Genomic DNA, 27,996 nt, shown 5'->3' on the forward strand with positions numbered 1-27,996 from the left:
AAAATAAACAACTTTTCTTTTTTTTGCTTTATTTACGAAACACAAAACACATACACAGCAAAAACAACAAACGAACAACAAACACAACAATGCCAATGAAGGAAATCAAGAAAAGGGCATCTGTGCTTCTTCCTTCTCTCCCACCAGCTTTCTTTCCAAACCACCCCTTAGAGATGCACTGTTCCTGCAGCCAGCCCACAGTGTTTCCCTTCTCAGAATTATCTTATCCTGCTAAGGAAAGCTGAACACAGCCACAAAGAAACAAACTTGCATATGTACACACAAACATCTGCATACATCTATAAATACTCTGCCTTTAGGTGTTCCCCTGCTGCCTCTGGATGCCTTCATGCACGTGATCATGAGTAGCACAAGGACATCCAAAGGCAGCAAGTGAACAAAACCTAAAGAGAGAAAATCTTCATTGTTCCTCATCTTCCTCCACAGCAAACAGCGAAAAAGAAGACTTTGCAGGCTCACTGTCCAGACGCCCAACCTTTGGCTGGAGACAAGAGCAACTTTCACCTTCAGCTCCTCAGGTGCCAATAAACAGATTAATGTAGTATAAGTAGAGGTTATTTTCCTACCCTGCTGTTCCAGATTTCCACTATTATTTTAAGCAAACACTCTAGGTTCAATTATGATTATAGAGAAGTACAATTTTAAAACTTAATTTAACAAAAGTAATGTAACAAAACAATGTAGACAGGGAAATCACCATTCCCGTGAAAGGGAAAATGTGAGTCAGTAACCATACGCGTTTCAGGAATATTTTTAATATATCTGTAGTATGAAGAAACAATCAACAGGCAGAGAAAATGGTTGCCTGCATCTCTGAAATAGGAACTTGTTGCTATTAACAGAGCAGGAGACTGGACTTAGTGAACTTGTAAACTATGGCACCATGATATATCTTCCTGTGGTGTAATTAAGACGGAATTAGTAGTCAGACTGTTGAGAAACCACTGGCCTCAATTAACCTCAAGCAAGTGCAGAGGGAATAGGAAAGATTCTCTCTAAGGGATTGTTGTAAAAAATAAATAAATAAAATTAAATAAAATTTATCTATGAAGTGATTAATTGTATGTGTAAATTCTTCTTTTATCCATTGTCCGTATTTTAACGCAGAAAGGAGGCTCATGTGAACCACACCTTCACAGCCACTGTGCTTCTACAGAAGTACACTGACTACATGTTAAATCCTTCGTAATCAAACATGATACAGGAGTTGTAAAGAAGAGGCAGCTCCAAGACAGACTCTGAGGACTACTGAGATACAGATCACTCAGGTACTTTACAGCCTGAAAATGACACTGCTATCTCCAGCACTGGAAGAACCTGGAAGGCATGCAGGGAGGTAACAACATGACATTTATAGATAGCTGACTTATGCACGATGATTCTTCTTGTGGCTTGGATATAGAGAAGCAGACACAGCCTGTGGGACTTTGAAAACTTGAACGGAAATGAAACGGGAAGTAAGATACTTTCACAGTTTGTTGATCTGCAAAGACAAACTCAGTGCGAGAGGACTCGTTTTCTGTCCCCAGAACAAGAAGCCAGGGGAGAGAGATCCAGCTGGGAGGATACTGGAGAGGAGATGCAGAGGCGACATGACAGGATTTCAAGTAAAAGTGGAGACCAGTTCACTGAGCAAGAAAAGAGAAGCAGAATTAACCACTCAAAGGGAAGCGCTGGTAAGTTCCCGGAGCTGTGCTCCAAATTACAGCATCCTCCACGTTCTTGTGCTGGAAATTACAGCTGCATGGGCACTGCTTTGACCTTTGTGCCAGACTATACCTGATCTGCACAGCAGTAGCAAGTTAAGTTATAATAAATGAGGAAATTGGTCCTGATTGTTAATAGCGGACTTGAAAACCTGAAGGCTGGAACTCTCATCAGCTCCCTCCTTGAGTTTCCCACTTTTAGTGAGCTGAATACGGTTGCCTTTTTTCTCAGCAATTATTTTTAGCACTCCTTTGAATTTTTTAGGTTTCTTGCGCTCCTGTCGTTCAGCTGCAGATGAGTGAAAGAATGTGCAGTTTATTTTGCTGATGATTTGCTAGTTTAAGCAGGGACAGTCAAAATATCTTCATGTTTGCTTAGTGTAGCTATCAATGTAAGCTTTTGTTGTGGCTGCTCTGCAGTCTCATGTGGGTACAAGGCAGAGGGAAGTTGTCCCATGTCATTCCTGCAGCTTGGAGAGGCCATCACCTGGAAAACAGAGGAAGGTGAGGTTCGTGCTATGTGCAAGTTCAGAGTGCTCCATAAAAGCAGGAAATAGCTGAAATATCCTGAGGTAGTGGAGGTTTGCCATTGACATGCAACCTTGTCTGAAAAGTGCCATAAGCAGAAAGTCTGGAGGAAGAGAACCAGACTTAGGCTGCTCTGAGCCTAAGCTCCTGGAGCTTTCTCTTGTCCCCACTGAGCTGAGCCTGCTCTGAGGGGTGGCATTGCTTCTGCAAGGAACGCTTTCAGCATCCACTCAAACTTGGACCTTCTCTCTAGCTCCTAGCATAGTTTTCCAAGGCATTTTGGGGGAGTTCTCAAACAGACAAGCTTTCTGAACCTTTGCAGCAGCAGAGAGGGGCATGTTCTCTGGGATGCACTGACATGGTGAGTGAATGCCTTGAGAGGAGAGCAAGGAGCCAGGAGCTGAGAAGGACTCATTGCACAGGGCTTGATATGCAGCTTTTGTACAATGTGTTTCACCTCTCTTCCCCAGTGAGTCAGCACCTAGATAAACATTAACTTTCACGTCGGGCTGCACACGGAAACCATCTATTAAATCCCAAGATACTAACACAATTTAGATGCACAGAAAGAGGCAAATGTGGGCTTGGCTGGAGCGTGAAGCAGCAGTGACAGTGTTCTGTACGAGCTGAGGAGGAAGTGTCTGGAGCTGCCAGAGAAGGGAAGCGTGTGGCTGCTGCAGATGGGACAGGCGCAGGAGCAGAGCCACAGTGCTCTGAGCCCAGCACAGTCCAGGCAACACTGCTTCCCACTGCATGTCCCCTTTCAGCAGCACATTACACCTCAACCTGCAGGCAAACTGAAGCACGGACTCATTGAGCTCAGTGCAAAGGTACCCAGTGGTGGCATCCTGGTTTGTTTTGTTTGTTTTGTTTTCTCAAGATGAATTTTTCTGAGGAGCAGCACAGAGTGCTGCACAAGTGACAGCTTCAGGCCTTTATAGAATCATAGAATCACTTGAATTGTAAGGAACTCTTAAAGACCCTCTGGTCCAGCTCCCCTGCAATTAACAGAGACACACAGAGCTAGCTCAAGCCAAGCTTTTAACCTTGCTGACCCTAGCTGTTTTTTTAACCTGTACTTCCTTTTACTTAGGTAAATCTGCTCATAGCTTTCTGTGGCCTCCCAACTTAGTGCTGGGCACGCCATTATTCAGCAGGTTTCTCTCCAACCATTTTAAGATCTTCCACTCTTCTAATAAAAACAGAACCCTGCAAGTTTGTCCTAGCCCTGTGCTGCTGCAAACTGCTTATAACTCTGCAAAAGATTTAAGCCTGCATCACTTGCAGAGGCCATTACAATTCCCTTCTGTTTTTCCCGCAGTCAATGGGGACACGCAGTTAAAACTGTTTCTCAATGCATAACCAGAATATAAATTCTATCGTTCTATTCAAAAAGGGACAGATGACAGCTGAAGGATCGCTATAAGGGACAGTATCAGGCAAGGGAGAATTTCCTTCTGGACATACACACTTGTTAATGAATAAATCAGCGAGGAAATGAAATGAAAAAAAGAAAAAAAGCACAAAAACCGACTCTGAAGTCACTAAGCCGCGTTTACGTCCCACGGCTCAGCTTCATGCAGATACAGCTAACGCCGGCCACCACGGACGCGACTAGACGGCGCAGCGCCGGTGTGGCTGCCGGGTAAAAGCCGCCGCCCACCTGCACCGCGCCTCTCGGCGGAGGTGGCCCCGCGGCGCTGCCCGCCTCTCGGCCGCACGGGGCGGTGCCGGAGCGCTTGGGCGCTTCCAGCCGACCTCCGGCGGGTGCGGTGAGGCGGGGGTGGAGGGAGTTAAGGGGGGAGTGACGGGCGTCTAGTTTTTATCCGTTGATTTTCCTTTTGTTTTATTTATTTTTCGCTTGAATTCGCTGAGCTGATTTTCAAAACTAGGAGCGTACGAAAAGCTGCTCTGCAAGTACCCCAAGGAAGCGACCCCGTGAACCGAGGAACGCTAACGGTGGTTTGGTGTAAGGCGGAGAGCACCTGCCTGGGGCTGGGCTGGAGGGCTGCGTACCGCCGTCGGGCTTTGTTGGAGGAGAGGCTGTGCGACAGCTCTTCCTGATAGGATATTGTATGTTGGAGTTCGGATTCTTGTTTTTGTTTGTTTGTTTTTCTTTGAGAACTTGTGCATTTTGAATGCTGTGTGGTGATTGCCTTAGCTTATGTGTTTTGTCTTGGTTTCAAAGCACCATGTGCTATTTCATGTTGGGCGTGTTTTTGGGCTTTTGCTGTTGACTTGGTTTTCACCGTGTTGAATCTGAATTTAAATGTTGCAGGCTGGATTGTGTTCCGTCGGAAAGGTGAGGGTCTTGGGAAAAGGAGATGAGAAACGAGGGTGTGGATTGGGAAGAGGCAGGAGGGTGAGCACGCATCCTTCCCAATTGCCTGATGTACTTAGTACCGGGCATCTGTTAAGTCACCACCAGGTGGTTCTTGTTGTGTGAGGATGCCGTGCCCTGCCGGTTCGCCTTCCGGCCGAGCATTTTAGGCTCCGTTTCTGCTTGGGGGCCTACTGGGTCCTGCTCTCTTGTTTTGGAATGCCCACATTTGCACTGGACCCACTTTGTGTGCTCTTTGGAGGAGCTGCACCAATTCAGCTTATGCTGCCCCTGGCTCAAGTGGAGAAAGAATCTGATTTCTGTGCTATTTAGGAAGTGATTTTTAAGCTTGTGTGGTGCTCTATTGCTACTGTGTGAAATCGCAGTTACTCCCACTTGTTTGACCTGTCAAAATTTGGAGGACATGGGGAAAGAATAAATGTTCCATTTGGGTTTTTAGTCTCTGAAAACTGTTTTATAATCACTGAAGCCTGTTCCTTGAAGAATTGTATGTTGTTACTGCTGGGCAAAGAAATTAATTAGGAATTGAAAGAGACACCGTGAGGAAAAGCTGCAGTTGTGCTTATTTATACAGTGTTTTTTAAGGATCATGTAAAAGGTGAAAGATGGTAGATCTGATTTTCAAGGGCAAAAGCAGCAGTAAAATGCTGGTGATTTCAGATTTGAGCTGCTGAAAAAAATGTTAAATTTTTGTAGTTACAAGTTTCTTTTTGCTACTGGGACAGATATATATTAGGACCCTACTGGTCCTATTATAATCTTGTTTTTATTCGAACATTGTATATGAGTCATATTCCTCATCTGAGTTGCTGTCCAAAATCTGATCCTGAGTTGCTTATGGATCTGTTTTCTGGTTTGAGGGCATTTCTGAGAGTGTGTTCAGCTCCTGGGTGTAGCGCCAGTCCCAAGGTACAAGGCTGTTTAGTCAGTTATTACACGATTCGGTATGATGAAGAGGTTGGGGTTTGTTCTTTTCTTTTCCAGTGAACAGTGTAACATGTGGTTGGGTTATCTGTCATCTGAACCTACATGAAATCGAAGTTTTACTTCAGAGTGCCAAGAAGTGGAAGATAGAGGTGTTCTTGTCTGCTTCTTGAGAAGGCTTCATTGAAAGCAGACATGCTGTCAGTTACTCAGAACTGCAGCAGTTCACTTAATGAATTTCCTGAAAAATTTTTGTAGGTAAATTCTAGATTCTTTGTAGCCTTACTCAGACTTTGTAGTTTCTTCCCCATTTTAATTGCTGAGAATTAATACCATCCACTTTTGGCAGCCTCAGGAACCAAAACACAGCACTTGGTATTTCTCTATTGCTTGTGCTGGAAGCTCCTGACAAAGACAGGTGGTGCATCCCTAGCTCCTGTCTGTCTCACCAACAAGGACAGGTGCTGCTTGCACCATGTGTCCCTGCAAATGGATGTGATTGACAAGGCGATTTGTGATGCCCAGAGATTGCTCTCAGTGGGTATTTGTCAGGAGAGAAGGCTATGGGCTGACCAGGACAGTTGTGTCATCTTCATTTCGACTGTGCTGCATTAATGTGGAGGACTAAAAATCCAGGATGATGTGCCTATTCACTAGCTCTGTGTGATCTTGGATGAGACCCTGTCTCAGATCCCTTGTCTGTAACATGTTGCCAAGGCTGCCCAGAGTGTAAGTGTTCAGTGCTTGTGTTTCCAGGGCAGGTTGATCAGACTGATTCTGAGAAAGCAGGAAACATTTATCTTATCACCCAAGTATTGTCTTGCCATTGCCATGTATGTGGGGCTTTGACCATCACCAAGTGCCATGGTACTGTACTGAGGCAAGGTGCTGTGTCACCTGTTGCAGGGGAGATAGCAGTGTGGTTTTTGTCACTGATGTGAGACTATGCAGCCTCAGCAGATTCTGTCACAGTCTGTCACCCCAATGACTTCGGCACCTGCTTCAGGTCTGTGTGACACAGCTGTCCTGCCTGTTTCTCCCAGCTTTGTTCTGAGCATAGCACTGAGCAATGTGTGCGCCTGTTGTGCTTCTGTGTGCTCTTCAGTTCTGGTTTCGCTTTGTGTCACTTCCTGTGCATGAATTTTAGCTGTGCCACGCTTGCCACAGGCAGATGATTTTAAAAATAGCAAATTTCATGCCATCATGGATCTTCTAAAAACAATGCTGCCAGGATCCGAGGTTATTGAATGCCCAAACCTCTCTCAGGTAACTAACATGTAAGTGATCTTGATGCAGATAGTTTTACCTTGAAATCTTGCTTAGGATTTTAGAATAGAAATGCATGTTAATACACTCAGAATGTTGGCAGAGGATGCCTGCACATGTGAACTAATTCAGATATGTCAGCTTGAAACTGGTACAATTAAAAGATGGAGGGAGCAAAGTTTAAAATATTATCTGTCTCCATGCTAGTGGCATTAGCTGTGCAGAATGAAGCTGGAGGTGTGACTTCCATCAAGTTTGACATGGAGAGGAGGGGGGAAAGACCAATTCCTGTCATTTGTATTAGAGGTGACGACTGATATTTTGCCCTCTCTTTCCAAGGATGAGAAACAGGAAAGGAGACAAGAAGGACTTCCAAGTAGACAAATTACAAAGTGGGAATAACCTCTGTGCATTCCTAGGGGGGAAAACACAGGTGCTGTGATCTGACACACTGCCAGGAGATGCTGCTTTTATAAAAATTACATAGTTCTGCATGGTGCTTTGTGATGTGCAGACTCTGGTAAACTTTCAGAGGGCTGTGATCTGCAGGCAGATGTAAAATTGGAGTCGTGGGGGCACAGCAGCAAGATCTGCTGCATGCTGGCAGATGGAGGTGGGAATGATGAGCTGTGTGGATGCAGCCTGATTGAAGGGGCAGGCTTTGGGAGCAGGAGCTTAGTGAGACCCTGATGCAAGATGTATGCAGTGCCTGTAAGGCTGAACAGCTGTCACTGATAATGCTCAGACAGTAAGTGTGCTCTGATTGATTTTTTTGTTTGTTTGTCTGTCATGAGTTACTTGATGCTACTGTTTTCCCTGGCTATCACTGGGATAGTTGCTTATTGGCAAGTGGAAGTTTAAATGCTATTCTGCAGGTGGACAAACATTTGTCTGCTTTCTCCCCTGAGCTGCAGCCTGTCAGCAAAGGACCCCACAGGGCCTTCCATTGCTGTCCTGGAATGAGCTGCAGAAGGCCAGTGGAGACATCCAAGCACTGTTTTGTCCACAACCACCTCTACAGCCTGCCATACCCCTGTCTGGAGACACCAGGAGAGATGGTAGCAGTCTGTAGGGAAGTGCAGATGGCTGGCCTGGCTGGGCCCTGGTGACTGTAAGGGAGGGGCTTTAAGTACAGCTCCCTGGAGCACCTTTTCTGTGAAGAAAGGCCGAGAGATTTGAGCTTGTTCAGCTTGGAAAAGAGGAGGCTCTGGGGGCCACCTTAGTGTGGCCTTCCATTACTCAAAGGGAGCTTACAAGCAGGAAAGGTCCTGTCTTCATAGGACAAGGAGGAATGGCTTTAAACTTAAATAGGGGAAATATAGGTTAGATTTAGATGTTTACTCAAGAGGGTGGTGAGGCCCTGGCACAAGGCTGCGCGGAGAAGCTGTGGGTGCCCCGTCCCTGGAGGTGCTCAAGACCACGTTGGATGAGGCCCTGGGCAGCCTGACCTGGTGAGTGGCAGCCCTTCCCATGACACAGATTTGGAACTGGGTAGGCCGTTCTGTGATTCGATGTTCTGCCTCTTGAACAAGATTTTAACAAGGAAAAGAACAAAAGATCTAACTGATAACAAGAAACTTGGACGTATTTCCTTGCCCAAAGCTTCAGTTATCTAAACAAGCCAAGAGAAAAACCCAAAGTATTAATATCACTCTGGCCTCTTAGTGAAACATAAGCAAAAGTTGTTCAGGAGGAAAGTATTTACTTTGTCAGTTTGGATTGAGCACCAAAAAAAAAAAATTATGAGGCATTTTGAGGAGTTGTGTCTGCAAATAAAAGCAACAAACCCAAATGGCTTTAGGAATGACTCACATGCAGCGTGGCAAAATGCAGAAAAAGAACAGTTGAAGTGGGCTTCCTCCAAATAATAGACTTAGAGAATTTGTGTAAGATGTCTTTGAAGTGTACCGGTGTTAAATAGCATTTCTGAACAATTATGGATGTTTTTCTGCATGGAGGGGGATAAGAGAAATCATCACAGCAGAAAATTCAGAGTTGCCTTTGAAAGGAAATTGAACTTAATTACTTTAAAATCATTGTTAGAAATAAGAGCTTCAAAGAAACATAATTTTTTTAGGATATGAAAGCCTTTTCACAAACTCCAAAGTATCTCATATTCTGTTTTACATGAGTGGAAATGTAGCTAAGCTTGATTAGTCTGAATGTCCTGGATGGAACTGACATTTCAGTTTGTTCTTGTGTGAATTTGTAGAAAGGAAAGGGGTATATGCAAGCTAAGATGTGCATTAATATATTGACTGTATAGATGAAATTGGTTTTGTAAAGGCAATCCTATTGGGGTGTATCTTTGATAAAATCATGTAAATCAATTTGAAGACCAGAATTCCAGGTGTGGCTGCCTGTATTTTAACTGTGTTTTTCTTTAAAGCTCTTTGCGGAACAGAGATGGGCTGAGATAACACTTGAGACTCCTGTACAGACTAGATGTATACATAAAGGCTCTTTTGCTAGTGATGGACCTCTGTGCTACTTGAAAAATTCCATTTTCTAGGTAACTCCATGATTCTAGTAACAGCTTGGGATTGGAATTTTTTTGTTGTTTATTAAGTAGAAGTTGAGATCTCATCAGTGGACGTGGTTGCTCTTTTGGTAAATTGGCACTGGCAGTTACCATCCTTGCCTGTAAATGGCTCACTTTTCATGCAGTCATAGAAATCAGGACCCTTAAAGGTCATCTGGTCCAACTCCCCTATAGTGACCAGGGACACCTACAGCTAGATCAGGTTGCTCAAAGCCCTGTCCGGCCTGACTTTGAATGCCTCCAGCGGTGGGGCTTCTACCACCTTTCAGTGTTCCAGTGCCTTACCACCCTTATAGTAAAGAAATTCTTCCTTGTATCCAATCTAATTCTCCCCTCTTTTAGTATGAAACCATTTCCCCTAGTCCTTTTACAGCAGGCCCTGTTAAAGAGCCTGTCCCCTTCTATCTTACAGCCTCCCTTTAGATACTGGAAGGCTGCTCTCAGGTCTTCCTGGAGCCTTTTTTTTTTTTCTTTTTTTTTCTTTCTTTCTCTCTCTAGCCTGAACAGCCCCAGCTCTCTCAGTCTGTCCTCCTAGGAGAGGTGTTCCACTCCATGGGTTGTGTTTGTAGCCCTTCTCTGACACGCTCTGTCAGGTCTTTGTCTCTCCTGCACAGAGAACTCCACATCTGGATGCAGTACTCCAGGTGAGGTTTCACCAGCAAAGAGCAGAGGGGCAGGATCACCTCCCTTGCCCTGCTGGCCACTCAGGGCCAGCCCTGCTGCAGCCCTGGATACAGTTGGCTTTCTGGGCTGTGAGGGAATGCTGCTGGCTCACATACAGCTTGCCATCCACCAGTACCTCAGATCCTTTTTGCCAGGGTTGTGCTGCATCCTTACATCCCTCAGCCTGTAATGAGAGTGGGGGTTGTCATGGCCTGGGTGCAAGACCTTGCGCTTGGATTTGCTGAACCTCACGACGTTCACCTGGGCCCACTGCAGGAGCCTAACTAGGCCTCTCTGAATGGCATCCCATCCTGACAGGACGTTGACCGCACCACACAGCTTGTTGTCATCTGGATACTTGCTGAGGGTACACTTGATTTCCCATTATGAAGATGTGAAAGATCATCAGTCCCAGTACTCACTGATCTCTATCTGGACGTAGAAACCACCTCTCTCTGTGTCTGAGGCCTTCAAGTTCTTCCAGACCATTATCCCTGCAGGCAAAGATCATGATTTGGTACTGAACTTATTCTGCATCGTTTGGAAAAATGTTACATGTGGTAAAAATAGATCTAGATAGATCTATCTAGGTAGATGGGTAAGCAGCAGAAGGGCTAGGAGAAGGGAACCCAAATTCTGTTTTCCTCTTCAGAGTGTTAGTGCTTTTTAGGAACTGGGCACAGGGTGTTGTGTGATAGTACAAAACTTGGCTGTTTGATACCAAGAACTGTGTCCTTTCAACATCAAAATTAATGCAAGACTGTGAAGAGGAACATCCTTTAGAGAAGTCACAGTCAGCTTTTAATTCTTGGAGATGCTCCATTATCTTTCTGATGGCCTTGTTACCGGAGGAGAAGTAAAAAGCTGACAGGTGCATAGGCACACTGGAACATGCTCCAGCACTGCATATGGTTCCCAAGCTGATCCCACGCACCTCATGTTTCATCAGTCACATGTTTGGAAGATGGCAGCCTTCAAAAAAGAATTTGAGAGGGGTCTTTTTAGTGACTTTTCTCAAGCTAGGATTGTTACTTGTGAAAGCAGATGTTGCAGGTGCCTGTTATTCATCATATTTTCTGGCATTCTTTTTCTTCAGAGTCTCCCTCCTGCTGGCTTTGGCAGGGTAGAACCTCAAGGTTTGGCATTAGCAGGAGGTTGTTGATGTGGCAGTCACTCATCAGAGAGACGTCAGATTGCGGGGCAGCAGCTCTGTATCTGTTTCTGGAGGGAAGGTGAAGAATTGTCTGTATCTTAGGGAATTAATTGAGTTGAAAAATCTGTGGGATCGTTTTACTTTTCCCCCACCACTGTGTTATTATTTAATTGCTGTTCGTTTTCTGAAGAATCTTGGAGGGGGCAGGTAGGGGGAGGAAAGATCTATTTTAAACTGCTCTCTTCTTTGATTCATATTTTGTTCATGATGTATTTTTATCAGCAGCACTTTGTGATCCAGCTGCGACTTCTAAATGTCACTTACATGAATAAAAATTGTAATTACATTTTTAAGTGTGACATAAGCACTGAAAGTAGCATCTGAATCACAAAGTGCTGTTTGTACAGCAGCTTTCCCATGACAGGAGGGACTTCATAAGTCTGGAGTATGCTGTAATAGGAGTGTAGTGAAGATACTCAAAATCATGTCTAAGAGGTTTCCTACCTCTTATTAGGCTTTTTGTTAGGGAAATTTCTACTTATAAATCCCCAAATAACATAAAAATGCATGAACTGTATTTAGTTAATGCACGTTCTCTGGCATGAATTCATGGTTTGTTTGTTTTTTTTCGTTGTTGAAATGGGTAAGCCGGTGTGACCCAGCAGTGCTTGGAGAATAGTTGCTCATGTTCCTCAGCAATAGAATTGATTTTGTTGGACTCTAGTAGGTTCTCTTTGCAGGATTAGTGCCATCAAAAGCTTTTACAAGATGGTTTGACTTAGAAGAAGGGCTCATGCTAATACAATTCTCTCAGCTTTCTGCCTGTAAAAGAGGTTAAGGAAGAAATGTTGAGTACTGACCGGCTTTTCACATTCATCTCTGGTACCTAATAAAACAGAGTATGTCAGTTGAACAGGCAGACCAGCTCTCACTTTTCATAGTACCGGTTTGTTCAAAAAAAAAGAGCTGTGCAATCATTTAAGTAATGGAATTCTGGGTTATTGTGTCTTCCTTTAGCTACCTTATGTTTAAACTGCTGTTAATAGATTCTGTTTGAATTACAGAATGGCTTTGATTGGAGGGAACCTTGAGGATCATCAAGTTCTAACTCCCCTACCACAGGCAGGGTTGCCAGCTAAATCAGTCACTGGTTTTTTTGTACAACAGTTTGACAGTGCAAGTCCAAAACACCCACTGATGGAATGGACTGAGTGATGTTTGTAAGCCTCTGAGTTCTATTCTTAGATAGCAAGTGGTTCAGGTCTTTACAATTGTGAAGATTTCTGTTGATCTGCAGGTGTGCTGTAGGTGGGATTGTCCCAGTGTTTCTGTGATCTTTGACATTTTTGAACTGTACAGATGATGTTCTACTGCGTGTTATGTGGGACCAGTAATAAACTCTTACTTCAACTTCAGATTTCGGTCTCTTTGTTGTGTCTTTTCCTACTCAGCATGTGCAGGAATAACCCTGGGCCGTGCCAGCTAAGTACTTGTTAATGCAGCATATGAGCAGAAGATGAGTGGTTTGTCGTGCATGAAAGGTGTTCACAGCAGTACAGATTTTGTGTAATAGGAACTAGTACTCCCAGACTTCTCCTATTACCTCTTTAAACTTATTAACTCTCTTAGATTTGCAGCTGTTAACCTGCCTCTCGCTTGTGGGAGAGACCAGTTATGGGTCTTGCTTCCAGACAGCTGACGTAGGACATCCTGTAATAAAACTTCTTCAAACAAGAGAATATCAGGGAAGGCTAAATATCAGCAGTGCTCTGTATATATGCAACAATGCTCATAAAAATGCATGCGTAGTTGTTTATCTTGTTACCAAGGTTTGAATCCACGTACAACTCTGCCTGCATAACTGCTGACAGGGCATGGAAAACTGTTAGAGCCAGGAGGGGCAAAAGTTCAACTGGCATAGAGCTATGCTGAATGAATTATTCCCTTCAGGGACTCTCTAGAGAGGGATCTTTTTGTCCTTCTCTGGAGATGCCTGTAAAAAGAAATGTAGTTTTAAAAATGCTGTAGTAAGTCAATTAAGTTAATAGGGCAGCTGTTGGTTGTAAACTCCAGGAATTTCATATCCTCAAATTTCATCACAGGATAGTTTTCTTGCTTAGGGAAGAAGTCACTGCCGTCATCAGCTCTTCAGCCTCTGTGCCCTTCTCAATTCTAGATTTTCTGGTTAGTATTAGACTACCAAACCCTTCTCTAACTTTCCCAGTAATATCAAGAGAACAGCAGAAGCTTGTCCTGGCTTATGTCTGTGAAGATCTGTGAGAGCACAGTCCCTTTGTTGATCATCTCCAGAGCCTTCTACCAAATCTCTGAGGATTCGATTTCTCCTGAGTTTCAGATTGACCCTAAACTTGTCCAAATGGAGCCAGGAGCATTCTTTTATTTCCTATAGCATTCACACAGTGCATAGTCAGCTATGATCTCTTGCCTTATATGGTGCGTTTGCAGACTACAGCTCCAAACCGCTTCTGGTCTTTAAAACCTTGATTTAATGGCAAAGTAATGACTGCCTACATCTCTGGACCAGCATATCCTGGAGTAATTCTTCTTGTCACTGAACAGTTGCTTTGGTATTACTCTTACTGGGAAGAGCTCCACTGTGTTCTGACTCTATTTAGCCTTCGTTGTGTGGACAAAAGCTTGGAAACATGAATGACGTACACCCAAAAGCTCAGACACTTGAAAAATCAAGCGAGTCCTTAAGTATGGAGCTCTTTTTGCATTTCACGTTGTGTGTTTTATTTGCATTGGTATTGTACTTGGATGATCCTTCTTTATGAAATTAAAAAAGTACAAATAAGTATTGCAGAAGAGCAAAAGGATGTTTCTTTTTATTGCTGTTTCAGGAAGTCATGAGGTGCAGTCCTGGACAAGAGCTACCAAGCAGTCCTTGTGTCTCATGTGGCAAAAAGTGAAACTACAGCTAACGCTAAGCATGTCCTTCCTCGTTGCTGTCTTTTGGTATTGCAGAAGGCTGTACAGCCTTTTAGCACAGCTGTTGCACCGGTAGGTTTCAATTCAAATGCTAGTTTGCAGACTTTCAGTTTTCAGTGCTGTTGCATATTTTGGTAAATATTTTTCTTTGGTAACTCCTCTTTGACACCTGTTTTATCATTTGGATTTCAGGTGGAGAAGCTACCTTCAAAGAAAACTCATAAGTAATCTTCTGTTGTCATTCTGTGTTCATTAATCCCCACCCTGCCCTTTAGATGAGGAACAGCAGAAAGTAACTAATCTGCAAATTGATCTTGATTTAGAGAATCACAACGTGTCGGAAGAAGTTGATCTTCTGGGTTATAGTGCAAGAGAGTGGAGAGAAGCAACAAAGCAGGCCAAACACATGAGGGAGGTAAGAGTTAACTTCTAATCTCTGCGTGAGGATGGGGGAGAGCTACCTGAGAAGAGCAGTTCCAGTGCAAGCAGCTTGCTGCGCCAGCTGCTTAAATGATAAGCAGACCATGCATAAAGACAGCAGTAGAGTAGGTTGCAGTCTAGATCAGGTTTTAGTCTTGCATCTTCTCTAAATTCTTCCCCAGAGCACAAGCCACCCAGGCAGTACTTCTACATGCTCTGGATGACTTTCATTACAACAGTGGGAAGATACCACCCTTAGTGCTGCAGCCCAAATAGCTTGGTCTTAGGCAGCATCTCTTGCATCTTTAATCTGCCAGCTGCAGCAATCATCTTAATAATCATATGTCTTTCAGGCTTTCAGTCCTGCGTGGCTGAACTCCTGAGCAGGGGATCTGTTTAGTTGATGGTTCATTAATGTTAGATAGCCGTCTTCTGTCCGCTCACATGTTCTTCAGATGTGTATGCATGTACTTATACCCCGAACAGGCAGAAAGGGCAGCTGCAGTTCTCACAAATACCTAAGTTATTGCAGTCGTGCCTCGGTGGCTGCTGAGGGGGGCTTGGTGGGTATGGTGTAGTGCTCTGAAGGTCCTGACAGGTGCTGGCTGTTTTTCTAACTTGTGATAGGGTTGGGCCTTCAGGGCCAAAGAAGAGCTAATATCTCTTCTATAGCTCTCTGTTTTGACTATGTGAAGTGTTAGTCATCAAGGGAGGCTTGGAAACCTAGGCTAGATCTGTACTTTTCCCATACAGTTTCTAGCTAAAGTAGCTATAGTGGTGTTACAGTAGTAGTGTCTGTCAAAGGAAGTTTAGTGTCACATCCAGTTAATCAACTGTGACTTTACATCCTGGTATCTTGCTGTGAAATTTAAGACTAGCATGGGACAAATACCACACGAGTCTGTATTTCTGATTATCTAAGAATGGTGGGAACACTGAATGTGTAATACTGTGTGAGAGAGAGAGGGCAGGGAACGTGGTAGTAATGAGGGAAACTGGCTAGCTATCTGCACTGGGCAACAACTATGGAGATGAAATTCAGGATGCTGCCATCATCTGTTCTGTGGAAGTTTTTCAGGAAACCTTTAAGGAAGGAAGCAGCCCTTGCCTTGGTCCCCAGAAGTGTGCAGGATCTGCCTAAAAATACGGTTTTCTAATATAATATCTCTTGGAACAGGAGACTGTGTGTACTTCTATTCAACATCCTTAGAAGATCAACAAATCAAAATAATCATTACAATTGCATCCACCTTCAGAAAGGGAAACCATATAAGAAATGAGGAAGGCTGTGTTAAAAGGAACCTAAAATGATGGTTAGATGGTTATAATGGGTTGAGGTCATTACAGTAAGGAGGACATTTTAGAATGAGGTCTCATGAGAACCTACACCAGCCTCATCTGCTTGCTGTCACCAGAAGGGAAGTCCTTTCCTTGTTTCATTGCTCCATTTTCCTCCCTTTGTTGGCTCTTACATGCTCTGTTGGATGTGGTTTGCTGATGCATCTGGTCATCCTGAAGAAGAGGCCTGACTCCCTGCTCTCACCTGCTCCTGGCACACGTCCCCAGTACACATCTTATGTTGGCTCTGGCATTCATCTGATCCTTCTTCGAGCCTCCTGAACTTCTCAAAACAGCAGAAAGAATTCAGTAGGCTTACAATTATTGCACCAGATGCAAAAGAAGAGTCAGAGAGACCACGCACCCAAGAAGTGGTATTGGCTGCAATTGATGCCACTCTTCTTCAGTCTTGTCATTGTTGCATGGCAGCTTAAGTTGTAAGATGATGTTTCTGCTAAAAGGGATTTTCTCTGGATGCATTTTTCCTGCCCTCTTGCTGCTCCATCCCACACATCGGTGTAACTTTTGGAGGGATCAGGGTTAAAGTTGTTGTGGCAGATTTTACTGATCTTTCCTGATTCGTTTGACCACGTAAATGTTTATGATAGCAACAGTGCAAAGGCTGGAGCAAGTAGCCAAGAGAGCAGAATCCTTCTTAAGGAGCAGTACCAGTTTAAGATGTTTACAAGAACTATGGTGTTAGATCATTTCTGTGTATATAAAGCTTATAAATATACTCCCCCATTTCCCTAGTTCCTACTTATGAGTAGTTGGAATTAGACTCCAGTTTAATGCAGTCCTGATCCAAGTTTCTAAATTCTTACTGCTAATTTCCTATTTGCTCTTTTTTAGGCATACAGTGAATTGTTTCGGAGCTATCATATCAAATATCTGAGGCAGGTCAGGAAGGACAACTACTGCGTCCTAAGAGCAGTGCTTTTTCAGATATTCAGCCAAGGCATTCCTTTTCCATCGTGGATGAGGGAGAGAGATATATTAAAGGTAAAATTCAGTTCCTAAGTGGATGTGATCCCAGGTGCCCTTGCACTGCAAGAAGGAGTTCACAGAACAGACAGCTGTCTTTGTTAAACAAGAAAAGTGATATGTGCGTGTGGGAGTAGAGGAAAATTATTATCAGAATTTAAAGAGAACTTAAAAAAAAAAAACAACAACTATTGAAACTGTGCTTCACTGAAAAAGTGTCCCTGATCCAAACATAATGAAATGAACATGAGGCTTAAAAAAAAAAAACAAAAACAAAAGGCAGTATGATAAACATTGCTGCCACTCTGCTGTATGTTGGTCCCTTAGCCCAAAAGGATGTCTGACTCCCACTCATTCACATCCATGCAAAATCTAGTGGCTTGTTCGGGTGCACAGCTGAAGAGAGCATCAAGCAGATGTCCTCAGCATGTTGCTGGAGCAGAGTTCTGCCCTTAGTCCCTGGAGCTCTGTCAGGAGACACCAGCAAGGAGGTGGAGATCTGTAGCTGCTGCCTGTGGGGTGCCAACTGGAAGGTGTCTGGAAGCCTTACTGAGTTTGAATGCATCCAGCTTTTACAGATTATGGGTTGTGTATTTTGCTGAGAACATATTTTCTTCTTCTTTGGCTGGCACTGTTTAAAAAGTTTCTTTAGGACTTGGCAGCCAAATGGAGTTTTCTTTTAACATTTGATTTGTTCTGAAGCCTATTTTTATTTCTTGTTTGAACTGTACAAGCAGAAGATAGAATCACATCATAAATTAAAATGTGTTACAGTCTTGCTAGGCAGGTTTATATAACTTTATAGTCAACTTCTTGTTATGGTTATGATTTCTACTTAATTAACTTTCTTTCCTTCCAGCTTCCTGAAAAGCTTCTGTATTCTCAAGGTTGCAACTGGATTCAGCAATACAGTTTTGGCCCAGAAAGTTACACGGGTCCTAATGCCTTTGGAAAATTACGCAAATGTATGGAAATGTTAAAGACAAATGTGAGTATTGAGAATGTGGCTGGGGGACATAAGAACGCTTCTGAGTGGGTTGAGACTGAATTAGGGACATATCTGTTACATATTTGTATGGCAGCCTGACTGCCTCCTGAATTCAGAGACCTCAGCTGCTGGGTGGGCCGACACTTCTGCAGAGTAGTTCAGGTTTTGGGGTTCTGCAAGGTTAAGTACTCAAACTCCCGGAAGTTAGGGAGGCCACCCTCCCCACAGCTGTAAGCACATGGTTATCTGCCATCAAGGGATCTCCCACACAGTACCTCGTCATTTCAATGAAAATAACTACATGCTTTATGAGATTCTCTTGTATGCCCTCGGAGTATTGGAGGGAACAAACAAATGGTGCGTTTTCTTCTCTGTCATCTACCCAGTGTTCCCTTCTCCATTAAATGTTTTGTTTTCTTAATAATTTCTCTCTATAACCTGAAGTGCTTGACTATGAAGATCTGACAGCCTCACTGCCCTGTCTGTTCAGCATAACCAGCTTGCTTGTGTTCCTAGCCAGGAGTTTAATTCTTATTAATGTGTTTAAAACTCTGGTAGTTTAGTAACCTTAAAGTCTTATGAAAAAGAGATGAAAATTGAGTCTCACAGGAACTTTCATGTTGCTTGAGCTCTTCTGGGATTTTTGCTGGTCTGCTGTTGTATGAGCTGGGAACTGCTTCTATTCAGTTTGCCCCAAGCTGTCCTTGGCATCCCAGCTGCTTCTGTTGTGCAATTATCATTTTATCCTACTTGCTTTGTATTTGTCAATGTTGGGTTGTTTGGCTTTTGGTTTTTATCTTGTGGTTCTTTGTAAGTTGATTCTAGTCACTTAGCATGGAGCTTTCAAACTTGATGTTTGTACAGAAAAAGTTTCAAGTGAGCATGGTAAGCAAATCTGTACAGTTGACTAATTGTTGCAGAGCAGCTTCTATATGCATTATGCTGTTACTGAACGTGAGTTAGAGTATGGACTTGATCTAGAAGGTTTTTTCCAACCTGAGCAATTCCGTGTTTCTGTGAGATCTAATTCCTAGCTTTATTCTTGTTAAAAAAGATGCTGTTAAGCCAGTGAGGTGATGGATTTGTGCCTATTTTCATGAACACTTTTTTGAAGATGTATTTAGTAGTGTGAAAAGAGTCAACCCTGGGAATTAGGTTTCTGTTGTATTTTACTGCCTTCTTGCCTCATTGCTCTGTAGGTACCCTGAGGAACCTTAAGTACTTTCTTGAAACTTTAATAGCCAAATTCAGAAAATGTTTTTTGTGTCTAAAGTTTATAGATGCAATTGTACTGTAACTGTGACTTGAAGATGAAGGGAAAGTGGGCACTAGTATTTTGAGCCTTTTGATGAATGTTAGCTATCCACCAGCACGCTGTTGCAAGTTTTCTACACACCTCAGACTCTCAAGACTGAGCCTCCTCACCATGTGACTTGCCTGAGTGTTTCATGCACTTGGTTTTGTTTTTCATCTGTAAGAATAGTCTTCAGGATGCACGAGGAGATTGTGGGGTCTGTTTCTCAGTCTAGTGTTCACAAGTCAATTAGACTTTTTGAGGTACAGTTTATAAATACAGTTACGGAATTAGTGGCAACTGATTTGAATCCCGGTCGTTGAGCATCATCTCTTGTGGTCCCAAAAAACCTCTTGCTTTCAGATGACTGTTTATATCTGCCATGTTCAGGACTGGGTGTCTTAATATTTCTCATTTGTTATCTAGTCCAATGTTGTTCATCTCCTGGCTGACTCATTTGCTTAGTATGAGCACCAGCTTTCAACCCCTCTGGAGCAACACAGAGCTGAGGAGCTCTAACTGTAAACTGAGCTGAACAAGAAATTTCTATTCATTGTTGTCCTGTGTGTGTTTTTGTCTTGTCCATTTTTGGTTAGCAAACTTAGCTTGACCTCATAAACCAGAACAAACTGAAGACATATAAATGGATACAGTTCATAATATCATGTCCAATTTGCATAGGTTGCCTTTAACTGATCTACTTCTGAATTAGGCTTAGCATCTAAAGAATTTAAGCAAGCCTGACTTTTAACATAAAGGGTTCTATAGAGGAAAATTACTGAATTTTGGATGTTGTAAGTGAAAAGCAAGTCAGAAGTAGTCATTTAATCTAACCTTTGCTTATAGCTTAGTGTATATTGCTGCACCTACATAGATGTCCTACAACCTCGAGGTGCTTTTGGTAGTTGCTTTTTTTACTGTCAGTCATAGCTGGATTTCCTTTTGTGATGGTAGGTGGCTTTTGTGTGGAGGAATTTCATTTGCTTTCTCATAGCCTGTCATAAGTTTTCTCATAGCCTGTCATAAGCATCCAGACACATTGAGCAGTCTGTAGCAAATAAATTCAGATAGATAAATGGAAAATGATGTAAAACTTCACATTTTACTGCAGATCACTCAAAACCACAGGCTTATTTGCAGTTATATTTGACTACAGTAACAGTGCAGTGTGGAGTGGCAATTGCTTCTGTTTTGATGTCTTTCATATTATGCAGAATTCTTGTGTTGGTTGTCTAAATTCTTAATAAGTTGATCAGTAGTGTTCTATGTGCTTTCCTAGTGGGCTGAAATAAGTGGCACTAAAGATCATGAAGAAAGAGGAAACATGTGTAATGCACTCTTTTCTGATGAGAGCAAAGAATGCAAGCTGTATGAGGCCATAAAATTCATCATGCTCTATGAAGTTGTTGAAGCCTACGAGCAAATGAAGAACAGGGATGAACCTATACCCCACCTTTTCAGCCTCCTCTTCGCTCGGGATACTTCGTCTGACCCTTTGAGTTTCATGATGAACCGTCTGAATGCCATAGGTGACTCCGGTTGCCTAGACCAGGTAATGACAGAAATTAAAAAATCAAAGTAGGAATTCCATCCGTGATGTGACGGGAGGAATGTATGGTACATCATCTGTGATAATTGACCCTTTTTTTTCTTTCAGATGTAGGGAAGTAAACTGAGGACCTCCAGGGGAAAAAAGTAGAATAAAATAGTGTGGACAGTTCTCTTGCTGGGACAGAAATAAATGCTGTGAGGTATCAGCAGACATAGTGTCGAGCTTTCCAATGGGTGAAGTCATTTTTCATAATCTATTTGAGTTAAGAAGTCAACCATTAGATGTTGCATTCACCTTTGTTTTCATCTAACAAGGTGCATTTTCCTGTGTCTGGCTATGCCCAAGAATATGAGTTACTTTTCCAAAGCATTTTTTCCAGTTTAAACAATCCTTTTCAAGACATGTTAATGAAGAACCTGTTCTCAAGCTTAAAATGCACGAAGTACAAAGTATTTCCTTTTACCGCTGTATCCTTCATGCAGCAAGTGATCACAAGGTGGCAGGCTTCCCATTTTCCAAGGTATCAGTCTATTAAACGTTAGTTCCTTCTTGCTCTCCAGTAAGCTGTGTGAGCTGAGTTAGGGAGCAGATTACGTATGGTGTCAAGAGGAAGAGGGATTCAAGTATTACCTAGAATATCCTCAATATGAGAAAGACAGTAAAAGATGGTTGAGACAGAGAATATCCTGAAACTTCTAATTTTCTTAGTTTGCTTACAAAAGGGCTCTTGTAATTCCTTGTCTACTGTTTTGAAGTAAGATAGGTGACTTGTCTTAACCCAGGTTATGTTCATTTTAGTTTTTTAAGGCTATAAATAAACACCTTATGACCTCTTTCATTTTTAGGTTGAACTGTCACTTCTTGGATACTTGCTTGAAGTAAAGATCAGAGTTTACAGACTGCATAGATTTAATACTGAAGAATTTCAAGTAAATTGTCCAGATGAATACCGGAGGGAATGGAATGAGGTTTCTCTCCTGACTGAGGATGATCACTACTATCACATCCCAGTTATCAGAACGTGAAGCACAAGTGACTTTTTTTTAACCTTTGTATAATATAGTGAGCAACCAGTTCCAGTAAATTAGGTTTCTAATTGGCAGCAGAAATGCATGTTGATTACAAAATGATTTACAGGTTTATTGTGTAAATGCTTTGCTTTCCTATTACACCTTAATTTGTTGCCAGTCAGCCATAAATAGCAAAATATATTGCTATACTGTTTGGGGGGAAAATGTTATATTTGAGGGTTGCTGAAAATAAAAGGTAAAAAGACTGCGTGACAGAGAAGGGAAAAGTAATGCTAGGTTTCCCATTGCTAGGATAATGGTTTACTTTGACATAGATGGATGGGATAAACTTAAGTTCCTAAGCCTATCTCTTCTCTGTCCTTAGTTAGGGTGGATGACCATGCAGGAAGCAACTCCTGGGATCCCACAGTTTACACTCTGGGACACTAAAGTTGCGAGGATTTGAGGCTATCTGGCATGCAAGGGTATAAACTGAGACCACTACACAACTCCTTCAAATCCCATCCAGTGTCCCGTGTCATTCCAGTGTGTCCCTCCAGAAACAGAGGAAATAGCTGCAGAGGAAACTACTTCAGACACTTGAAATGAAGCTGATCAATCCAGATCTGCTTCATAACTGAGGGAAATTTAGACCCAGAAGTCTGGGAAACTAAATGAGATTTGCTTTATCATAGGGAATGCTTTGCCTGGTTCTATTTCTTAAAAGACTCGATTGTGTTTAGATTATTTCTAAAATGAAGGACCGTAGCTTAAACAAATGCTAAAATAATACAGCAGATCTTGCAAGGTGGGTATGAAAACCATACAATCCCATAAGCATAGGGTATGTTTTAAAAAGTGGGGTTTATTAAGAAACAAAGCCTTTCCTTGTTTTATCCTAGAGGTACAGAAGTCGGCAGGTTTAGCTCTAACTCCTGCAGGAGGAGGAACAGAAGTATGAGCTGGGCCTGCAGGAGCTAAAGCAGTTGCATGTAGTAACTAAGTGATAATGCTGGAGAGCATGAAGACTGCTCTCTTGCTTTTGTGTAAAGGAAAATGACTTTATCCCTTCAGTCCTTTTATTTTTATGTATATGTATATATAATTTATAAATACAAGCATCTGAATGCTGTATTATAGCAAGTTTGTTTCTTGGCAGTTCCTCCGAGTTCAGTTTTGTTCAATAATATGTAGTCTTTTTTATTTCAAAAGGCTTGATACCTATAATAGTTTAATCTGATCAAAGCCTTCATGTTAAATATTTATTAAAAAAAACAAACAAACAAATCACAAACTTCATTCACTAAGTGAAGTAATTTGCTCTCTTCACGTTCGAATCAGTTCCAGGTTAGGGAAATGTTATAATGCCTCAGTGTTGAGTATTGTCTACTTTACATCAATGGTATATGTAACACTTGCACTTGTCAATAAAGTTGTCTATATTCTTGTTTTGGTATAAGCAGACATACCAAAAAAAAGCATATTTTTATAGAGAGCTTTTTGTGTATTATTTATGAATTACAGTGCGAAAGCATTACACCTGAAAGTGTTGCATTGCTAAAATGTATGGTTTTTGTGATCTTGAACATACTAATAAAAGGGAATTATTAAAGATTAATGAATAAAGGTATAACACAGTGGCATTTCTCCCTAAAATCAGATATTTATATCAGATTTAGGTCACTTGTCTCCCTGCCTGGTCAGTGAAGGGCAGTGGCATAGGAGTTAATGGTAGTTAATAAGAGGAGTTTCTACAAGGGTGTGGTTCTCCTTGCTGTAAAGGAGACACTTCAGGTGAGGATAATTGCAAGAACAGATGAATTCTCAGCAACACTGAGACAGGTTTGGATCTGTACTGATTTTAATAGCTATGTACAAAACAAATATACTTGTGTAAAGGAAAATGTATATGCATATGTGTAAAATACCCATCCCTATATAGGAGAAAAAAAATAAGTTAAACAGCCTGAATAAGCTGCAACATGGAACTATCTGAAACTGGGGAAAGGACAGGTGCTGCAGCATCTTTTCAGAATGGTGGTTACAGACAAAAGTTTGCCTGGACATGCACCGGAGAACAGAGCTCTGCTGATATCAGGTCAATGCTCTTATCTCTTTAACCTGTGAACTTATGACTAGTGCCTGTCCACTCTTGAACTGTGGAAGGCTGTCTTTTTAAGATCACTATCATCTAATAATTTTGTAAATAATATAAATGAGAATTGTTTCATGAAAACCACAACACAGCATACAGGTGTTCCAGCTCTTTTTTATATAACGCGTTGTATGTAGCTTTTGTCTTATCTAGTTACAATAGGAATAAATGGATTTGTATTACAGGTCCAAACCCTGGAGTTGTGAAACATTTACCAGATACTTAGACCTGAGCTCATTGTTTATGTAAAGTTTATGAAACAATTCGATCATCAGTGTGATTAGCAGGGTCAACCAAAACAAGCTTTGTGTTAAATAAAAAAGTTTTAAAATATTTCCCTAACAATTTTTTCCCTAATGCTGTTCTTAGAACATTGGTAGCATAGAGAAGAAGAGTGATTTCTAGTGAGTTGTGAGATCATGATTGTGGAAAAAGGGGGAGTGATTCTGGACCTACTGCAGGAGATACATGGTAATTCAGTTGACATCTTAATGGTGATGAAGAAACAGGTTGGCAGCAGTGTGAGGAGGAAAGCATGGAAGAGATGTGGCTGGGAAAGGTTCAACAAATCCATAGGTACCTTCTGTGTGTGGACTGCCTGCCTGTTACTGGAGATTTGAAATACAATGTAATAACCACATCAAATACATGACCAGATTCAAGTATGTATGTCTATCACCTGCTGTGGGGTAGCTCAGGTTGATTTCACTTCTTTCCCTGCTATTTCACACTCAAGAATTAGTGGGGTGAACCATGCTACCACAGGCAATTACCTCGACCTATATCAGGGTGATGGGGAGCAGAATACACAACTTCACATTACATTGATTCTGGGTCAAAACAATGGAAGCAGTTGAAAGACTATTCAGAAGCAAAAGCAGAGGAGAAACAAGTAAAAGAAGCCTTCTTTTCTTACTCTGAGAATTAGATACTTCCTATTTGAATGCAATGTGAAACTATTTAACTGGCTCGATTAGGAAGTGTGAAAGTAGATATTAATTCAGGTGGAAGAGAAGTGCAAATAGTTTATTTAATTTTTAAAAGCAAACTGTTCTACTAATAAGAAATTTACTGTATATATTTGAGTTTTCTTGTAATAGTAACAGCTGCTTAATAACATGTCCTAATAAAGGAAAGTCTGAGAGATTAAACGCAGGTAAATGCCTTTTTACTATGATGCCAAGTTACTCATAATCTAAATGCACATGGCTCTCCAAACAGCATCTCTGGTAAAGAGATCAATAAGCTCAAAAATTGTTAAAGAATAAATAATCTGTCAGAACTTTGGAGAATTGATTAGCTATGAAGAGGTAGATAAAGGCACATGAGGCAAAACATACAACTTCTTTTTTCCATCAATTCCCCCGTTAGGTCTCTTGTCTCTTTCAGTAATGCTAAACATAGAACATGTCTTATTTTCCTTTCTTGCCAATGCTGTGGAGATGGTTTGGAAAGAATTCAGCAACAAGAGTTCCTATTCTAACTGATTTTTCTTTTGCTACTGCAGTGCCTGTTCTGTTTTATGAGGCTGGTTGTCACTGGCACTATTGCTTGATGTAAAATGTCCTTCCCTGCGTTCCGACCGCACCTCTTTCCACACTATTCCCTTCCTTGTACATAAAGGACAGATGAGGGGCTGCTTAATCCTATGAAGACTCCAAAATGTTCTTGATTTTAGGCATCCTCATTTTAGTTCAGCATATCTCATTGATCAGTTCATCCCTATTATAATAGATTAATTGAAAATTTTCCATGAGAAGGTTTAAGAACTACTACAGTAATGATTTTATTCTGTAGCTGAGACTTAGAGCTTGTTTCTTTGTGGAAGCCACATATTTGCTGCCAGCTGCATCCTGATAAGAAATAGCCTTGTGCCATCCATGGAGCCTGTTCTAACACAGGTGGAAGGAACGTGGGTTTCAATTGTTCTGGTTCTCTTTGTTGAGGAAGGATGGTGTAAGCTCTAGTAAGAAAGGGGCAGCTATGTCTTGTCAGGAAGCAAGACTCAAACGCTCAGGATGGGAACTAGCATCATCAAATGTGAGCCTGGGGAGATGATCAGCTGGATCAGATTTATGCAGAGCAGGCATAAATATATCCACTGTTTCCATTGGGTACTTGCAAGGGTAGCCACATCTATGCAACTCCAAATGCTTATTCATTAGGTAGACTTAAGAACATCAGCTGAAACAGATTTGTTTCAAATGAATGCATCTAGTTCATTTGATTTGTGAACTGAAAGAAAATCCATTTGAGTAAAACACCACTTTTGTTTGTTTTTAGAAAGAATAAAGGGGGCCCATGAATTTGACTACTATACTAAGAACTACAGCATCTATTGATTTTTGGTACTAACAAAGTTTTCTGGTTAAGGTTACATACTTGAGTCCTTTGTGATGTTTTACTTGAGTAACCCAACTTGAGGCTGCTTAAAGGCACACTGTATCACCACGCAGATTTAACTACAAAAAGGCATCCAGTTACATCTAAAGTCAGGTTTCCCATCAGTACAGCTGATGAGAGTCCTTCTCTGTCCCTTTGTGTGTGCACAGATGAGCCTTTCTCACATTACCAAATAAATATGACAGATACAGACACATCAAACTCTAGGCAGGGTGTTACAACTCACCCCTTGACTTCATCCCAGTCACAATTCCAGTTGGTGGCTTTGCTTCTTACTATTGGATTTCCATCTACCTCATCACACCCAGGTGCTCAGGCAGATCCATGGCCTACTTTTCTGAAAAGAAGGTCGCATCAGCTCAAAAGAGAATTTGGTGGCCCTGCTTTAGAAGACTCCAGATAGGCAGGGAGCTCTAACAAGATACCCTCATCTCCACTGCCAACCCTTAAATGGGTTCTGGGAAGCCATGGATCCTGGCTCCACCCCTTCCAGTCATTCAGTTGCACTGCATGCACCTGAGCTCCCTTGGGTTGGCCCTGCCTTCCCACCAGGTGCTCAGTCACCGGTTCAAGCCATGACTTAGCATTTCCTCTACAAAAGCACAAAGAAAATTCAAGCAAACCGTAAAGGAAAAATGTATCTGATACGAGGGGTGGAGAAGATGGAGTAAGCCACATGTTTATGTTTCTTAAACTGATCTCTCATGGAACTTCTAGAGTTTTACATTTAGTATAATTGTTTGGTTTCTTTACGCCTCTATTTTCCATTATTTATTTATTTATTTAATGTAAAGCTCTGTCATAGTTGAGGAAGCCAGATTCTCAAAATGTGATTTTCTGCTGCCGTTTCACTGTGTGCTTAGTAACCCCTTTACAACCTGAGCCTGGGGAAAAAATGAATTATAAACACTTTCGGAAGTGTGTTAAATTAGTTTATTTTCTTCAACTTGGTATCTACTTTTTTTTTTTTGCTGTTTGTGTGAGAGTTTTTTTAAATATATGTTGGGTTAGATGTCATTAGTAATGACAAAGCATAGTAGTTCCGCCCTGTATTTCAAAATTATATCATAGTTATGGGAGACATATTCTTGCCAGAATCCTGTGGAGATTCTTCTTAGCATCTGCAATTTCAGTATTTTTGTAATTTGTACACACGTATGTTTCAGTTGTCGGTGACAAAAAGCAAGATGTTATCCCTGTCCATGAGACTTGACAGATGATAACTCTACTGCTGGAGAACATAGTTTTAATCGATGCACCTAAGTCATTGTGTGTGACTCAAGCTCTAAATTAAGGTAATTATGACTAACATTCTTTTCAAATGTCAGTGCAGAATGGAAAACACTGGAGGAAGCCACGTGCTTGGAAGAGGAGTAATTCTAAAATGGCCCATCTGAAATCCCGCATTTTGAGACAAGCAGTTGTTGAATGAAAACCCTAAGCCGTTCTGTTGACTCTCTGACTAGCGCTTCTCTCGACCCTTGGTTGCAGGCTCTACACATCCACGCTAGCGCGCGTGCTCCCTGCTGGTGCGCTGGGGCATTGCCATTTTGATTCCGCGCGACGCCGGGCGCCCGGCGCGGCCATTGGCGCCGCCCGTGCGGACGGGGGGGAAGGAGCGGGGGAGGGAGCGCGGAACCCTTCCGGGGAAGCTGCGGGACCGTGGTGGGGCGGGACCGGGAGTGCAGGGCAGGTGAGCGGCTGCAGCACGGATGCGCCGGTGTTCCTCGTAATGAACTTGGTTCAGCGAGCCCGG

At 42.1% G+C, this 27,996-nt stretch overlaps 1 protein-coding gene across 4 annotated transcripts; it reads left to right on the forward strand.

Moving 5' to 3' along the window:
• Positions 1-1,519: 1,519 nt before the first annotated feature.
• On the forward strand, positions 1,520-22,341 carry OTULINL (OTU deubiquitinase with linear linkage specificity like). 4 transcript variants are annotated; one of them, XM_065752114.1, is made up of 8 exons: positions 1,520-1,697; positions 14,009-14,168; positions 14,289-14,320; positions 14,420-14,511; positions 16,707-16,856; positions 17,698-17,826; positions 20,400-20,672; positions 21,518-22,341. In XM_065752114.1, the coding sequence occupies exons 1-8, from the start codon at positions 1,601-1,603 to the stop codon at positions 21,695-21,697; spliced, it is 1,113 nt and encodes a 370-aa protein (XP_065608186.1). In that variant the 5' UTR covers positions 1,520-1,600; the 3' UTR covers positions 21,698-22,341. The 4 variants fall into 4 exon arrangements, with proteins under 4 accessions (XP_065608186.1, XP_065608187.1, XP_065608188.1 ...); XM_065752115.1 differs by lacking the exon at positions 1,520-1,697 and adding an exon at positions 4,122-4,328; XM_065752116.1 differs by lacking the exon at positions 1,520-1,697 and adding an exon at positions 5,576-5,778.
• Positions 22,342-27,996: the final 5,655 nt, after the last annotated feature.

The sequence above is a fragment of the Cyrtonyx montezumae genome, unplaced genomic scaffold (assembly GCF_038088225.1).
Source record: "Cyrtonyx montezumae isolate F1298 unplaced genomic scaffold, pur_monq_1.0 scaffold_8, whole genome shotgun sequence".
NCBI lineage: Eukaryota > Metazoa > Chordata > Aves > Galliformes > Odontophoridae > Cyrtonyx > Cyrtonyx montezumae.

Coding starts and splice junctions, on each gene's coding strand:
- OTULINL (XM_065752114.1), top strand. CDS start 1,601: ATGCAGAGGCGACATGACAGGATTTCAAGTAAAAGTGGAGACCAGTTC. Junction 1,698..14,008: donor CCACTCAAAGGGAAGCGCTG/GTAAGTTCCCGG, acceptor TTGCTGTTTCAG/GAAGTCATGAGGTGCAGTCC. Junction 20,673..21,517: donor ACTCCGGTTGCCTAGACCAG/GTAATGACAGAA, acceptor TTTCATTTTTAG/GTTGAACTGTCACTTCTTGG.